Source organism: Pongo abelii, chromosome 13, assembly GCF_028885655.2.
Source record: "Pongo abelii isolate AG06213 chromosome 13, NHGRI_mPonAbe1-v2.0_pri, whole genome shotgun sequence".
Lineage (NCBI taxonomy): Eukaryota > Metazoa > Chordata > Mammalia > Primates > Hominidae > Pongo > Pongo abelii.
Window position 1 is genome coordinate 102,033,001 of NC_071998.2, and position 17,240 is coordinate 102,050,240.

Below are 17,240 nucleotides of genomic sequence, written 5' to 3' on the forward strand. Positions count from 1 at the left end.
CCAGCATTTTGGGAGGCCAAGGCAGGAAGATCACTTGAACCCAGAAGCTCAAGACCAGCCTGGGCAACATGACAAAATCCCATCTTTACAAAAAAAAAAAAAGAAAGAAAGAAAAAAAAATCTGGGTAGCTGGGTGTGGTGGTATGCACCTGTAATCTCAGCTAAATGAGAGGCTAAGGTGGGAGAACTGCTTGAGCCTAGGAGGTCCAGGCTACAATGAACCAAGATCATGCCACTGCACTCCAGCCTGGGTGATACAGCAAGACCCTGTCTCAAAGAAAAAGAAAAAAGAATGGGTATAAATATAACTAGCCAGCAATCCATTAGTGCTGTTCTGTGCTACCCCGCCTATGAGATAGCCCTGCTCTGCCTATGGAGTGGTCATTTTGCTGTATACTGTTAACCTAACAAACTTGCTTTCTTTCACTGTTGGCTCACTCTTGAATTCTTTCCTGGGCAGAGCCAAGAACTCCCTCAGGCTGAGCCCCAATTTTGGGGTTTCCCTACATTATGACAAGACCAACCCATGTCTCCCATGTTACCATGCCTATCTAAGGATGGACACTTACAATTCAAATAGGGGAGCATATTGTAGGAATGGCATTAGGCACCACGCCTTGAAAAAACATCTGTTAGGATTGTGACTTCCCCATTCTAAACTTTCCAACCACTCCTTGCCCATTCTCTTATTCTCGCTACTTTTCTCAAAAAGGCTATGGTCCATTTAATTTCTGTTTCCTATATTACAATCGTATTCCCATCTTTCTTCACCAAATACCTTCACCTATCACCGTGACAGAGTTTTCCATGTTCTGAAAGTTCTTCCATCTCACAGCTTTAAAAATCATGCTCTTTATTCCAGAGATGTCAACTGCATTCGATCTTTGTGGAGTACACTAGTTTAAATATTATTTCTGTTATTTTAAAGTTAGTGGTTGTGTAGTGGTAGTAGTTGGGCATGGGAAAGTGGCATTTAGGGCAAATGTACACTGAAACACTAGCTCCTATAGCCTCAAAATGATTATTTCAACCTGAAAAACAACCCAATGAGGCACAAAAGTATGTGAATCATTCAGTACATTGCACACTGGAATATACAAGATATTATACAAAGGTCAAAATTAAAACAAGAACTTGGCAGGTTAATAGTCCAAGTTCAGTAGTCATTTGCTGCTGGCAATTCTGCAAACTATGAGTAGCACTTGTCGTAATAGAAAAAGTTCATGCATATAAAAAATGTCAACCAACATTTAGATCATCAGCAAATAAATATCTGAGTCAATACAGAAAAAAAGTCTCATGTTATTTAATGTCTCATGTTTTATTTCATGCAAAAATAGCATCCACGGTAAACAAAGATGTGTTTTATCCACATCATGGAAAATGTGGCCTTGTGGCACAGGTGTGCTTAAGGTCCTGTTAATAAACATACAGAGAAACCATTTTTGTAGTTCTACTAATCTTCATTGGATGCAATAAGACAATCTCATATCTGAGGTGATGGGGTCCTCAGTGTTTCAGTTAGTTAGGCAGGGTTTTAGGTGTGTCAATGATCCCAAGGCTTAGTTGCTATTCTCACAGGTCTACAAGAGGGTTAACAATGAGTACAGCTGAAAATGATGTCCATGATGCATTCATCCTAACCGAAACAGACGAGACCTATGCATCAATCTGAATACTACTTTATATAATGATCAGCAGGACCCTGTCTCCTTCCAGTGGCTAAAATTAAGGTAATTCCCAGAGTTTCAGAGAAGCCACATAATCCCATGTTACATTCACTCAAAAATGCTATACAAATTGGAGCACAGAGAATTATAGGAACTTTCCATTGAATTTCTGTGGGGAAAGAGGAGGTGATAAAATGTTTTTTTTTCAATTTCCATAGGGAAAGATGAAATGATAAAAGGTTTTCAAAAAAGATTTTTTAATGTGATCAAACGTTAACCTGAATATAGTCTATGGAGAATGTGTAATTCCACTGGGTAACTATTTTAAAAAATTCTCACTCTACTCTAAGCTCCAAAGGAAATATCTGTATCTGTCCTTTTCATGGGTTTATCTCCAGGAGCCAGCACAGAGCGTAGAACATAGTAGGTGCTCTTGAACTACCTTCTACACACATATGTGAATATATTCTTCTTGATCACTACTATGAATTTTTCATCCAAGAAAAACAATGCTTATTTAAAAGCAGAAGGTATTTGAGTCTACAAATCTTGCTCTTCACCTTGAAATATGAATTAACCTCCATTACTACAAATAGAAAATTAATAGAAAAGAAGGAAGTTTTCATGAAGATGACTGTCAGAGAATATCATTAATTCCAATCTGTTTTGTTCAGTAAATCTATATAAAACCTTGATATACTACCTATAATGTAGTAACAATTACAGAATAGACTAACAAAAATAACTATATATGGAAGCATATTCATATTCTACAAAAGCACTTTCTGTCTGAAAATATGTAATACAGAAACCACAATGCAAAAGTTTCACAATTTAGGCTGTAAGAAAAACGAAAAGAGTTTGATTGGTAATTCTGGTATTTTCAATATTAGATAGCCAAACTCTTCAATGACATCTTCTACATCATCATCATTTATACTGCACCACTGAGACCCATGCTTCCCTAACGCTAATTCTATAATTTTAGGAAGACTCATAAGCTGACATTTAATATAAAGGTGCCTCATCCCCTTGTAATTCCTGGTGAATTACCTGGTGAATATTCGTACTGTTGGTTACCTCTGTCATAAAATAATGTGGTTTATGTTAAGTCACTGAGAATCTACAAAGTAAGTTACAGTCAAGACAGAACTTACCAAGCACAATGACCACAGTCTTCAGAAGACTCATCATGGTATCCCGATTCCGCCGGGGTCCAGAACTATGCCGAGACATTCTCATAGTCCTCTGGCGAACATAGCCAAAGATGTGAGCATAGAGAACCACCATTACCACAAAGGTCACCAAGTTGAAAATGGCCCAGAAGACTAAGTAAGAGTCACTGTAGAGGGGTGCCATGTTGGAACAATTTTCAATATCACAGATGCAGTTCCAACCCACACTGGGTATAGCACCCATAACAATGGCCATAGTCCAGATGACCACAATGACCACCACTACCCTCCGGTTGCTCATCCGTGTGTGGAGCTGCATGCGGAAAACCGTAATGTGCCTCTCGATTGCAATAGCCAGTAAGTTGGCCACAGATGCCGTCAGGCTGGTGTCAATGAGGCCCTGACGAAGGAGCCATGTGCTAACAGTCAGTCTCCGAGTATTGGGTCCTGTGTTGAACATCAGATAGAAGTAGGCCAACCCAGCAAAGAAGTCTGCAGCAGCCAGATTAGCCATTAGGTAATAAATAGGAAAATGGAAGCGGCGGTTGACATAGATTGCCACCATGACCAACAGGTTGGCCAACATGATGAAGATACAAACAGTGATTCCAAGTCCCATCACCAGCTTGCTGACTGTGTTCCATTCTGTGGCAAGATGCTTTCCACTTCGGTTATAAAAGAAGGCAATGGACTCATTGTAGAAGCACTGTGGTTCATTCATGGCTGCAAACTAAAAGAAAAAGGAGAAAAGATGATGAAAAAGAAGCCACAGGTCCAAATTTAAAGCTTATATAGATAACACAAGACTTTTATAGTACATGCAACAGAAAAACAAAAGCAAATAATTTGAACATTTGATCCTGCATACCATCTTGTGATTATGTTGAAACTCCAAGGTTTCTCACAATATTACTGTCCTCAAGATTAAAGACAGTTGAAGTTAAATAAATGACAAGGTCTCTGCTTAGTGGTTTTATGTCATTGAAGTCTACTACAAAAGCCACATGGCCAAGAAATCTTGCTTAAAATACATGAGACAGACAAAAATTTTGCAGAACATTGCAATTGGAATATTTACCATAATAAAATCTATTTGACCTGTTATTTAGGGAATCTGTAAACACAGTCGGTTTCTAGATAGGGTATCATTGCCCTATTATTCTGCATTTCTATTCTCACACAGTATGTTCCATGTGGGACAGACATTTTGTAATGCAGGTTCCCACAAGGACCATAATTCCAAACATTTCAAACAAGTCACTGTGCATCAAAGGTTTTTTGCCCAAAGCCAGCATTTGCTGCTCAACATTCCTGTGGTCAGCACTGCCTACCCCCACAACTCCTTAATCTCAGAATAGGACTCTCGTCAACCAATCTATGACATTTGAGAATTTTTTTCTTTTTGGAGGACCCAACGTAATCTCCAAAGAGCAGGTGACCCTTTGACAATGCTCTACAAGTAAAATATACTTAGATTAGATGCAGCATATTTTTTAAAATGTGGAGAGAAAATAAATAACATGTTTATTTATTCTTCAACATCATTGATAAGAATATATTTGCTTATTATTTATATTCTCATTTAAATCTAAAAAGGATTGAGACAGTTTAAAACAAAATAATATATATTTATTTATATAATCATAATATATAATAATATATAATTATTATATAATATGTAATTATATATAATATATTTAAACAAAATTAGAAAATAAGTAACAAAAGAGAAATTAGAAAATTATACACCACATAGAGTAAGTCATTCTTCTTGAAGCTCTAAGCTTACCTGGGACCCCTAAAATTAAAAAATATATCTTGAAGATAGTTCATATTCTACTTTTTCATTTTTATTTTGCATTGCATCTAATAAATTACCCAAAACATATGACACTTTTAACCTATTTTTGATCAGATATTCTACTGAATATCCATAGGTTGTACATAAATGTTTACCAAACACTAAAACTTCCAAGAACAATGTGAAACACTTAAGTGGTTAGTCTTCTCACTTACCTAGGCATCTAAAGTCTCTTTCCTTATCTAGACTTTAATAGCCTTTAGATTATGCTTCAACCATTATACTTGATACACTGAATAATTATTTATCTCTTTACTTGTCTGCTTCTTAAAGAGATCACAGTCCAGGGCACGGTGGCTCACATCTGTAATCCCAGCACTTTGGGAGGCCAAAGTGGGTGGATCACTTGAGGTCAGAAGTTCGAGACAAGCCTGGCCAACATACTGAAACCCCCTCTCTACTAAAAATACAGAAATTAGTCAGACATGGTGGTGGGCACCTGTAATCCCAGCTACTCGGGACGCTGAAGCAAAAGAATCGCTTGAACCCGGGAGGTGGAGGTTGCAGTGAGCCAAGATCATGCCATTGCACTCCAGCCTGAGTAACAAAGCAAGACCCCGACTCCATCTCAAAAAAAAAAAAAAAAAAAGACAAAGTTGATCAAGCTGTTTCCCCACTGGACATGTTTTAAGGGCTTATGAGTGCACATTAGATAAAAGTCTAAACTCTTCAATCATCTTATCAGACCTTACTTACCTGCCTCTCCAGCCTCAACTCAAGATATTAATGACTCCAAACTCTCAGCTTCAGCTCTATTTAATGTGCTGTGCTCTCTCTCTCAACTCTGGTTCTCAACAGTGAAAACAGTGGTTTCTTGTATCAGAATTACCTGAGAGTTTGTAAAACACTTATTGCTGACATACCCCGCGAGAACTTCTGATTCAGTAGATCTGAGATAGGGTCCCAAGTAATGCCAAAGCTGCTGGTCCAGGGAATCACTGTATCATAATTGCTTAATTATCTGTCTGTTGATCCCCTCTACACTAGGCTATGAAACCCTATAAATGCAGAGATTCTAGCTTGCTTATTCATTGTTGTATAGTATCCAACTGTTCTATGGACTACATGCTAAATACATATTGATTTCCTTAAAAAATTAAAGATATTTCCAAAAATGTTTAAACTTTACAAATTTCCTTTCTGCAAAGGATATTTAAAACTTTGTCAAGACAAATATAAAAGTCTGTTCTTTTCATTAGTCTCTATAACCATTTACCTTCTCTGAATCAAGAAATGTTTAAACCAAATATCAAGCGTATATTATTTCACAGCATTCCAACTTCTGAACACCAAGTAGCAACAAAGTTAAGCAGAGATATATGCAGCTTCTTAGCCTTTCCCATAGAGAAAAACGATAAAGTTAAGGATGGCAAAATTAAAAAGTATAAATTATCTCTTTAAGCCACAATGTACAAAGATAAGTACAACTGACAGATTTTTCTCTAAAGGTAGAGAAAAGTGCCCTGTCCTACGCCATTTCTTTTCTCTCAACAATTGACTATAATACCATAAAAACCATACATATTTAATGACAAAACTTGAATGATTTTTGAAACTCAATTTTATCATCTGTGAAATGAGGAAATTGGACTAACTTATACATAAGGTATATTTCAGATTTAAAATCCTATACTAAGAGGATTCTGGATAAGAACTCTATATTTCATGAAAATTAGCAGCTAAATATTAGCACCAGGAATTAAAAATTGGGAGTGTATAATATGCCTGAGAAGAAGTGAGAGGAATTTCAGTTAGTTTTATGACAATAGGACTGAATTGATAGAGGAATTAAACCTCCTCTCTTATTGTCTGCAGAAAGCAACAGGTCAAAAGAATAAGCAGTGGAGACCCTGAAAGCACCTCCAATGACAGTGAGAAGGGCAGTGTGAATGGGCTTTCCTACTTCTTCAGGAGCCGATAGACTGAGGCAGAAAACCTACATGGTTCAGAGAGAATCCAATTTAACTGCAATTGGACTATAGGCCAATAAGATAGTCAGGGCTATAATGACAGAAAAATAATTATGGAACATAATGGGGAAAAATGTAATCAAAGGAGGTAGCCACTCATCTCCCACCAAAGAAGAAATCACCTCCCACTGAAGCAGATGTATGGGAGGTGAAAAAAAGAAGAGCTAGAAAGAGAAAAAGATTAAATGATGGGACATCTCTGATTTGTGTCCTCAGTGTGTTTTGTTAACATAGTAACACTGAAAATAGAACAAGCCATTATGAAGACAAAAGAAATCAGTAAAAACGTCACAAAAATAGTTTTTTATTGCTACTTTAACAAATTGCTATAAATTTAGTGGCATAAATATACAAATTTATTCTCTTACAGTCCGAGAGGTCAGAAGTCCAAAATAGGTCTCACAGGACTAAAATCACCGAGAAGGCAAAGCTGTGTTTCTTTCCAGAAGCTCGAGGGGAGAATCCGTTTCCTTGTCTTTTCCAACTTCTAGAGGCTGCCTACATCTCTTGGCTTATGGCTACCTGTCATCTTCAAAAGCTGGTAATGACTAGTCAGGTCTTTCTCACATGACTGACACTCAATCTTCTTTCTCACTCTTCCACATTTGATGACCCCTGTGATTACACTGAGCCCACCCGAAAATCTAGGAGAACCTCCCCATCTCAACATCTTTAACTGAAACACATCTGAAAAGTCCCTTTCTCTATGCAAGGTAGTAGCCACACGCTCTGAGGATTAAGTAATGGATATCTTTGGAAGCCATTATTGTGCCTATCAGAACAAACTGAAAAACAATTTCTGAATTAAAAATGGCAATGCAGGTAATGAAAGCAAGTATAAAAATTCCAGAAAACTGAAATGGCAGGTAGAAGCCTTAAGAAATTCACCCAACACTCAGAAAAGAGTCAGAGATGACAAGAACAAAAGAAAAGAAGGCACATATAGGAAAAAAATTCAAGATGCACCAGGGATCCAAGAAAGATTAGAAGGAACCTGAAGAAACACAGCTCCAAACAGAAGACAAGTAATTGCCTAAAAAGAAAGGTCTCAGATTATTGATTTAAATTTATATAGATTACAAAACAAAGTTAATTAAAAGCAACTAAAATGTAGGTGTATCTTGATGAGATTTTGGGATCTCAATGGTAAAGAAAAATTGTAAGAGTTTAGAGAAAAAAATAAATAACAAATCAAATATCTAAAGACAGAGAGAATCAGAACAGACCCAATATGCAGAGAAATTTTTTGAGATACACAGCCAACTACATTGATGTTTTCATATGAGGACAATAAAGAACAGTCACAGAAATGTGAGTATTCAGAAAGAATGCCATCTACATTTCATCTACACTTCCTTCGTAGAGAAAGTTTATATACTATTTAACTCATGAGAAAAGAAAAAAACAAATACACACACACACACACACACACAATAAATACAAGACCCTGGCAGCAGGCATTAAAACCCACAGAACATGATTCTAAATAATTGTTCTTCATAGGGTTATAAAACTTAAAGCAAATATCAAAAATAATTATTGAAAGAAGCTATACCTATTAATAAAATAGCAATTTAATAATAATCTGGGATTAAAATTACTTACTGTGTAGATAAAAACTTGAAATGGGGAAGCAGAATGTAAACATATTAATTTTCTCTTATTACTCAAGTAAAAATGAGACGATTTAAATGTGACAAGTTTTCAAAAATAAATTTAAATATGCTGATTCAAAAACCACTGAACTGAATAATTAATACACTAAAGCAGAATGGCAACTTTTTGTATTACTGGAGAAAAACAGAGTGCAAAATAGGAGGAAAGCATAAGCAATACACAGAATGACAATTTTGTAAAATTTATGTAGGTGAGATTATAGATGATTTTTTCCTCTTTAGAAAGTAGCTCATATTTATTGCAAGAAATTTTGGGAAGAACAAAAATACACTCATACAAAGTCCAATAAGTACTTTTCCAAAAAGTTCATTATAAAATCCAAATCACTACAATTAGAAACTTCTCTGTAATACGAAGTTATAGAATTTTACCCTGCCCAAGAAACAAAAACATCAATAAGATAGCATTATTCCCAAATTCAGTTGTCCTCAAAACTGAAAAAGAGAAGTTCATATTCACGCCCTTTTCTCATCCACCAATTATTTTGTCTTACGATGATAGGGTTCGAGGGAAGTGATCTCACTGGCTGCTCTATAGAGTATAGATGTTACAAATCTCAGAAATTTACCTCACCTTATTGTGTGATCTCAAAATAAGTTACAACAAATCTGCCAAGCCTAAACTCTAAAGAGTCACATATGGTGTTTACCTTCACCATGCACTTCATTCATCCATGCACACATTCATGAACGTTTATAGGATACCAGGTTGGGCATAGCACTGCATTATGCCTTCTAGGAGTACGACTGTGCACCCAAGTGCCTGCCATGGAGCCACTCACAGTACATCTGATGTGTTCTTTCATCTTTTGAAAGACAATTACATACTCATTAGCCAAAAGGAAGAAGGAACAGTTGGCATAAACTCACATGCTAGTAATTACACCAATGTGATTTAGTATTTAGATATGAATGTAAATATGTACTCTACTGAGATACTCTAAGGGAGACTGTAATCTATGCTGATAAAGAACTAGTAATAAGATATAAATCAAACCAACTTACTTCCTCTACTTCTGTTAAAATACAATAGAGTGAGCCGGGGCGGGGGCCTGATTTGTAGCTTTGGTTAAGCAGATCTCTTTCTGATTCTCATGTTCAACCAGCTAATTTGTTTTTCAATAAGTTCCAAAACTGTTCTGAATCTTAATTGTCTCATTTGTAAATTAAGGCAAGGATGACCTCTATGACTTTTTAAATTCTTATTCTTAAAATCAAAATAATCAGGCCTATTTTCTTTCTCCAAAAAAGATTAGAAAAGAGACAGCATAGAATTTAATTAAATTCCATTAAGTCTCTATTAACAAGAAAAAAGTCCTCACCCTTCTTTGAGCTTCAAATTAGACACTTTAAAAAGTGAGATGTTTTGTCACAATAACCAGAAAATGGGCCACAAAACAATACTGATATCCACTAAAAATGATTTTCAACTAGAGTACTTAAAATTGCTGAAGAATATGCAACTAGTAAATTTTAGGACATTTATCTGAAAAAGTACATAAAATGCTACTTCTTGTAAAATAATAATGTATATCAATGTGATATACACATATGCAAAAAGAAACTGTGCAACACATAAATTGTAAGTTAATAAAAGTACTTTTTATCTATTATAGCCCATTGTCTACCATGCTGAGAAAAGGTACACATCATCATACTTGTCAAATTTCCGAAGAGAATTCTGTGTCAGTCCTAAGAGGAAGGAATGGAAAAATTCACTAAAAACACTAAGATGTGCTGGATAAAGTATAATAAATAGTCCTTAGATGCACTGCTAAGCTAAGAGGGAACTTAAACCAAGGTGAAAGGCTGTCCAGGCAGCAGATTGTCAGAGATCATGAGGACAGGGCTTTAATACTATTGGGAAACAGAAGATGAGCCCTTGGGCTTGACTGAGGCAGTGAGTTGGAATTGAGACCCACCCACCAAGCTAGCAGTCTCTAAGATCTTCATATCAGTAAGTGTGTAGATCAGGAAAAAAAAAAAAAAAAAAAAAAAAAAGATATCCCTACTTGCACTGGGAAGAACAAGGAAGTTTTGTCAAGCTCAGGCTCCAAGTTGGAAAATAAATAAAGAGTCCCTTAAGAAATCATGACTCTAGTCCCATAAATCACACAAGGCTGCGATCTGAACTTAGACTACCTGTCAAGTCTGAGAACCCTCAGGAGAAGAAATTAACACAAACCAAGGTCCTGAGTTGGTGATGTCCCCATGCTCCTCCTACTCACCGCCTAACACTAGTGAACACCAAACTTCTCTGGAGGATGAGACCATGGGATTCTCTCAAACCAGCCCCACTGAATATAAACTCATCTTCCAAAAGGAAAAAAAACACAGGAGGATGCTACATGTGAGAATCCCCAGAACAGTCCACAGCAGGATTAGACCCAAGAATGTCAGATAATAAATGATTAAAGACAAAACGGAACTGACTGCATTCTCCCTTTTCCACTTCTATTGGTTCAAGAGTTATACATTGTTTCTATTCTTTAATGCTTAGTCTTAATATTTTAACATGCATACTTGACTAGAAGTCTAAAGGTAATCCTCTTCCCTTGATATGTTTTCTCTCCAGTGCCTCCACTCCCATCTTACATGTTAATGTGGCTCAACATTCTACTTCCATTTGTTCTGAAGCCTACCTAAAATTACTTGCTATTATTATTTTCCAAGTTTATTTGGTTACCCCATAAGAAGCCAGTAGAATCATCTTACAAGAACAAACAAGCAGAGTAAGAACAACATGAATTATGAGTTAATCTAATTTAACACCATAAATGAGAGTTTCTAAATAAAATGCAAGTAAATCAAATATGTATCTTCAAGATACACACAAACACACAGAAGATAGGGTGTGTGTATGTATGACTAAATGGGTTGTATGTATATAAATTTCTTATGACTAAATAGGGTTTATTCCAGAATGCAAAGATGATTTAACATTTAAAAAATTTGGTTACATAATCAACCACTCTAACAAATTGAAAGAGAGAAAAAAAGCCAATGATCATCTCAAAAGACACAGAAAATGTGCTTGGCAATTTTTAATACACTTGCATGATATTTTGACAATCTATAATTAGAAGATAATTAATTTCCCTAACTTATTGAAAAGTAGCTATCAAACATGTACACTAATTGTCATATTTAAGCATTCGCTTTCAAAACATTCACGTCATATTTAAGCATTCACTTTCAAACAGAAACAAAGACAGGCGTGGTGGTTGATGCCTGTAATCCCAGCACAGTGAAGGGCTGAGGCAGGTGGCTCACTTGAGGCCAGGAATTTGAGACCAGTCTGGACAGCATGGCAAAATCCCATCTCTACTATAATAAAAATACGAAATTTAGCTGGGCATAGTGGTACATGCCTGTAATCCCAGCTATTTGGGAGGCTGAGGCATGAGAATTGCTTGAACCTGGGAGGCGGAGGTTGCAGTGAGCGGAGATAGCACCACTGCATTCCAGCCTGGGTGACACAGTAAGACTCTGTCTAAAAAAAAAAAAAAACCTGGAAATTTTTTTAAAACCTTATTTTTAACCACACATAATATAATCAGTTACACAGAAAATGCAAGACACCTATAAACAAACTGTATTAAGACAGTTTAAAAAATTTTCTGAATTAATCATCAAGCCATATGAATCAACTGCTCCTATAAAAATACCAGAAAAAAAATTCTAGTTATTATTTCAAGAAAGAACACATTTACAGTAACAACAGCTCTAATGTATCTAGGAATAAGTCTGATTTTACAAAAGCATACAAGCAAACCTAAATAAATGAAGAAATAAAATATTTTGTGAATAGAGATGTAAAGATGTCAATTTTCCCAGTATCAATATATAAATTTAACATGATAAAATTAAAATCCCAAAAGGGTTTCTCATGGAACTTGACAGACTCCCTGAACATTGATATGAAAGCACAAAAGAACAACAATACCCAAGACAACTAGAAAACTAATAACTAGATGCCTTATTGAATACTACATTTTAAAGTGATGGTAGTTAGGACATTGTGATATTGGCATAGAAATACATGAATAGCCCAGTGGAACAGAATAAAGAGCCTGAAACACACATATTATAACTTGATATGAGAGATATGATTTTACCCATCAATTGAGAAAATGACATATCTGTTCATTCACGTAAAAATACTTAAAAACTGAATATTTATTTTAAACACAGAAATCCATTTCAGGCAATATGAAAATATACATATAATAAAATATAATTTTAAGAAGAAAATGAAAAAATATATTTATAAGCTCTGAAGAGGGGAATATTTCTAAATATGACCAAAAAGCATCGATAAAACTTGACTAATCAAAATTTTAAGACTTCTGTGCTGCAAAATCTAATGACTGAAAAGAAAAACTAAATTAGTAGAAACTTTAGAAACACACATAAGAAAGACTTTCTCTACAGCGAAATGTAAAGACTTCTTACAAGTCAAAAAGGGAAAAGCCAAACAATCCAATAGAGAAAGGGGCACTGATGTGGATAGGCAATTCACAGAAAACCTTAAGAGCCAATAATCACAAGAAAAGAAAATTACATTTACAGGGAATCAGAGAATTAATTACAAACTGCAGTGAGATCCAATTTATTTTCATCAGGTTGGCAAAAATTACCAAGTTGGAAAATGTCAAGAGTCAGTGAGGTCAGTCCTACAGTGCTGGTGAAAGTAAAATTTAGTACAATAGCTTTGAAAAACAGTTTGGCAAAAACTATTAACTATGAACATGTTCATACACTAAATCAAAAGATTCTAACCCTAGTTTAAAAAAAAATCACACATGTGCCTAAGGAGAGACACAAGAATTCCAATTGCCACTCTTTTAAAATATCAAAATATCAAAAGCAACACAAATATTTGACAACTGGTGAAGGAATAAATCACAGTATTACCAGAAAGATATAAAGCAGTTCAACTAAACAAAGTATAGCTTTAAATATGCTAATGACTGAAGCAATTTGCACAAGGATGCATGCAGTACATTATTCTTGTGAATATTAAAAACTTGCAGAAGCCAAGACGGCTGACTAGAGGCATCTGGTACTCACCTCCTCCACAAAGAACGGAAATAGCGAGTAGATAATCACACTTTCAAACAGACCACCTAAGAAAGTACTAGAATTCAACAGAGAGTGACAGGAAACACCTAAGGCAAGGAAGAAGAGGGAAGCAAGGCAGCCTGCTGTTCTGGGACTGGCGAGAAGCCTGGAACGGCTCTTCCATGCACAGAAAGGAGAAGTGACCCCAGTGGTCCACAATCCCACCACAGACTCCAGTCCTAGCCACAGGAGAGCCCCTCAACCCACAAGGGCCCTGAGACTGATGTAGAGAGCTGCCTGGAGACCATGCAACAGCATTACTCCAGAGACGGAGCTCATGCCAATTCCCACCTTCCCCCTCACCCTCTAGTCCTAAGCAGCTACAGCAAAGCACCACTTTGAGAACCCAGCCCCCACCAAACCGCATCTACCCGAGGGGCCCAAGACCCTCCTCTCTCCACATATCTGAAGCTACACTGACACCTCCTGCCTACATCTACCATCACAGCTGACTGCCATTGGCAGCAACTCTGCTGCCCACAATAGCAGGGCTACAACACATTTAAAAGTGCCCTGAGGAAAGGCTACTCTGCTTATAGCCACCACCTGGGGCTGAAGCACGTGCTCTCCAACCACCTGCCTATGGTTGCTGCCACTGAAAGCAACCCCGCCCTCCCCAGCAATAGGACCACAGCACAGCCATTGCCACCCCCACCAAGCATTCCACCACAGAACTGAGGATCACCCCGCCCCTGCCTACCACAGCTAGCACCAGCACACAGCACTTGGGAGCCTGAGGACACGTCCACCTGGCCCAGCTCCACTGTCTACGTCCAGTGCTCAAGCATGCCATCCAGGGGACTCGGGATCACCCTGCCCCAACCACCACCACTGGCACCTGAGCACATCTCCTGGGGATCTCAGGATGGGCCCACCCAAACTGCCACCATCACCTCAGTTGGCAGACAGACGTATGTGCCACCTGCAGGCCTGGCGACTGGCCCTCCCAGCCTGTTGCAGCCACTGTCAACACAGTATGGACCACTTGGATCCCACAGGGTTGCCCCATCACTAATACCGCTATCTCCCACACCACACCTGACACTCATCTCCCACACCACACCTGACAGCAAGCCTGTAGGCTCAAGAATCAGCCTGCCTGGACCTCTTACACTGGTACCAGCATATACCAAGAACAGGCATGCTCAGCCTGCAACTGCCACTACTGAGGCTCAGGACTGACCCATCTGACATCCCCGGCCCCAGCAAACCTTTGCCACAGCCTCCACAATCAACCACACCCTAAGCCACTTAAAGAATTACAGACACATAGGCCAGGCGTGGTGGCTCATGCCTGTAATCCCAGCACTTTGGGAGGCCGAGGTGGGCAGATCACCTGAGGTCGGAAGTTCAAGACCAGCCTGATCAACATGGAGAAACCCCAACTCTACTAAAAATACAAAATTAGCAGGGCATGGTGGCACATGCCTGTAATCCCAACTACTTGGGAGGCTGAGGTAGAAGAATCGCTTGAACCCAGAAGGCAGAGGTTGTGGTGAGCCAAGATCGTGCCGTTTCACTACAGCCTGGGCAACAAGAGTGAAACTTGGTCTCAAAAAAAAAAAAAAAAAAAAAACTACAGACACTGCTGATGCATTTACAGCCAAAGAAATTATATGGAGACTACACTACTTCACATACTCAGAATCAAAGCCAAAGTGACCTACACAACCAACACCAAAGATACATCTTCAGGAAAACATCCTCCCCTATGAAAGTAAATTCCCAAAACTGGAATAAGAAAATTTTATATCAGATGTGCAAATTATCAACATGCGAACAAAAGAAAGACAAAAAAGCAAGGAAATATGACACCTTCAAAAGAGCACAATAATTCTTCAGCAATAGACTTGAATGAAAAAGAAACTTATGAAATCCAGGACAAAGAATTCAAAATAATAATATTTTAAAAAATAGTGAATTATAAGAGAATTCAGATTAAACAATAAAAAGAAATCAGAAAAGCAATTCAGGACATAAATGAGAAATTTAGCAGAGACAGATATCATTAAAAAGAACCAAACAGAAATCTTGGTACTAAAGAATTCACTGAAAGAAATACAAAATACATTCAAAAAGCTTCAACAACAGACAAGATCAAGGAGAACAATTTCAGAATTTGAAGACAGGTCTTTTGACATAAGCCAGGCAGACCAAAAGAGAAACAAAAGGATAAAAAAATGAACAAAGCCTATGTGACATATTGGACACAATATACTGATCAAATATTTGATTTTTACATGTTCCAGAAGGCAAAGAGAAAAATGAAAGGGATAGAAGACCTATTTAACAAAATAATAGCTGAAAATTTCCCAAGTCTAGCAAGAGAATTAGACATCCAGATATAGGAGGCTCAGGGATCCCTAAACAGATACAACCCAAAAAGGTCTTCTCCATGGCACATAATAATCAAACTGTCAAAAGTCAAGGACAAACAGAGAATTATAAAAACCACAAGAAAAACAAAAAGCACCAAGTCACTTATAAGGGAACCCTCATCAGACTAACAGATTTGTCAGGAGAAATTGTACAGGCCAGGAGAGAACGGGATGGGATGACACATTCATTTGAAGTGCTGAAGGAGGAAACAAACAAACAAACAAAAAAACTGCCAGTAAAGATTCTATACCCAGCAAAGTTATCCTTCATAAATGTAGAATAAATAATGTACTTCCCAAACAAGCAAAAGCTGAGGGAATTACCACTAGACCATACCTACAAGAAATGCTTCAGGGAGTCCTACACTTGGAAGTGACAGGATAATTTCTACCATCATGAAAACATACAAAAGTGTAAAACCCACTGGTAGAGCAAACACACAAATGAGGAAGAGAAAGAACTCATATGTTACCACTAAAGAAAACCACAAAACCACAATGATAAACAATAAGAAAGAAAGGAAAAAGGATACATGAAACAACCAAAAATCAATTAACAAAATGACAGGAATAATCCCTCACATATCAATAACAACCAAGACTGTAAACAGATTAAACTTTCCACTTAAAAGATACAGGCTGGCTGGATGGATTTAAAACGTGATCCAACTATATTGTTACCCACAAGAAACTCATCTCATCTGTGAAGACACATGTAGACTGAAAGTAAAAAGACAGAAAAAGATATTCCATGCAAATGAAAACCAAGAATGAACACAAGTACCTATATACATGTCAGATAAAATGGACTTTAAATTAAAACAGTAAAAAGAGACAAACAGGGTCATTACATAATGATAAAGGAATCAATCCAGAAAGATGTAACAATTCTAAACATATGCACCAAACACAGAAACATCTAGATGTATAATATTATTAGATTTAAAGGAAGAGACAGATTCCAATACAATAATGGTTGGGGACCTCAACACCCCACTCTCAGCATTGGGAAAAAAATTAACAAATAAACATTGGATTTAAACTACACTTTACACAAAAATGGACCTAATAGACATTTAGAGAACATTTCATCCAACTGCTATAGAATATACATTCTTTGTATAAGCACATGGAACAGTTCCCAGAATAGACCACATAAAAAAGTCTCAACAAATTTAAATAAAAATCATACCAGTCATCTCCTCAGACCACAGTAGAAAAAAAAAAAAAACACAAATCAATTACAAGAGTAACTTTGGAAACTATAAAAATACATGAAATTTAAAAAAAAAAATACTACTGAATGACCATTGGGTCAAGGAAGAAATTAAGAAAAAAATCAAAAAATTTCTTGAAACAAATGAAAATTGGAACACAACATACCAA

General features: G+C 36.9%; 1 protein-coding gene across 17 annotated transcripts in view; it reads right to left on the bottom strand.

Annotated features, from left to right (window-relative positions):
- The window catches only part of LPAR1 (lysophosphatidic acid receptor 1), a 169,562-nt gene that overhangs the window by 67,648 nt on the left and 84,674 nt on the right, over positions 1-17,240 (bottom strand). For all 17 annotated transcript variants that reach the window (XM_003777424.5, XM_009244736.4, XM_054520438.2 and 14 more), the window contains one exon: positions 2,828-3,575. In XM_003777424.5, the coding sequence (XP_003777472.1) occupies positions 2,828-3,575 (748 nt within the window). The remainder of the gene's footprint in view (positions 1-2,827; positions 3,576-17,240) is intronic.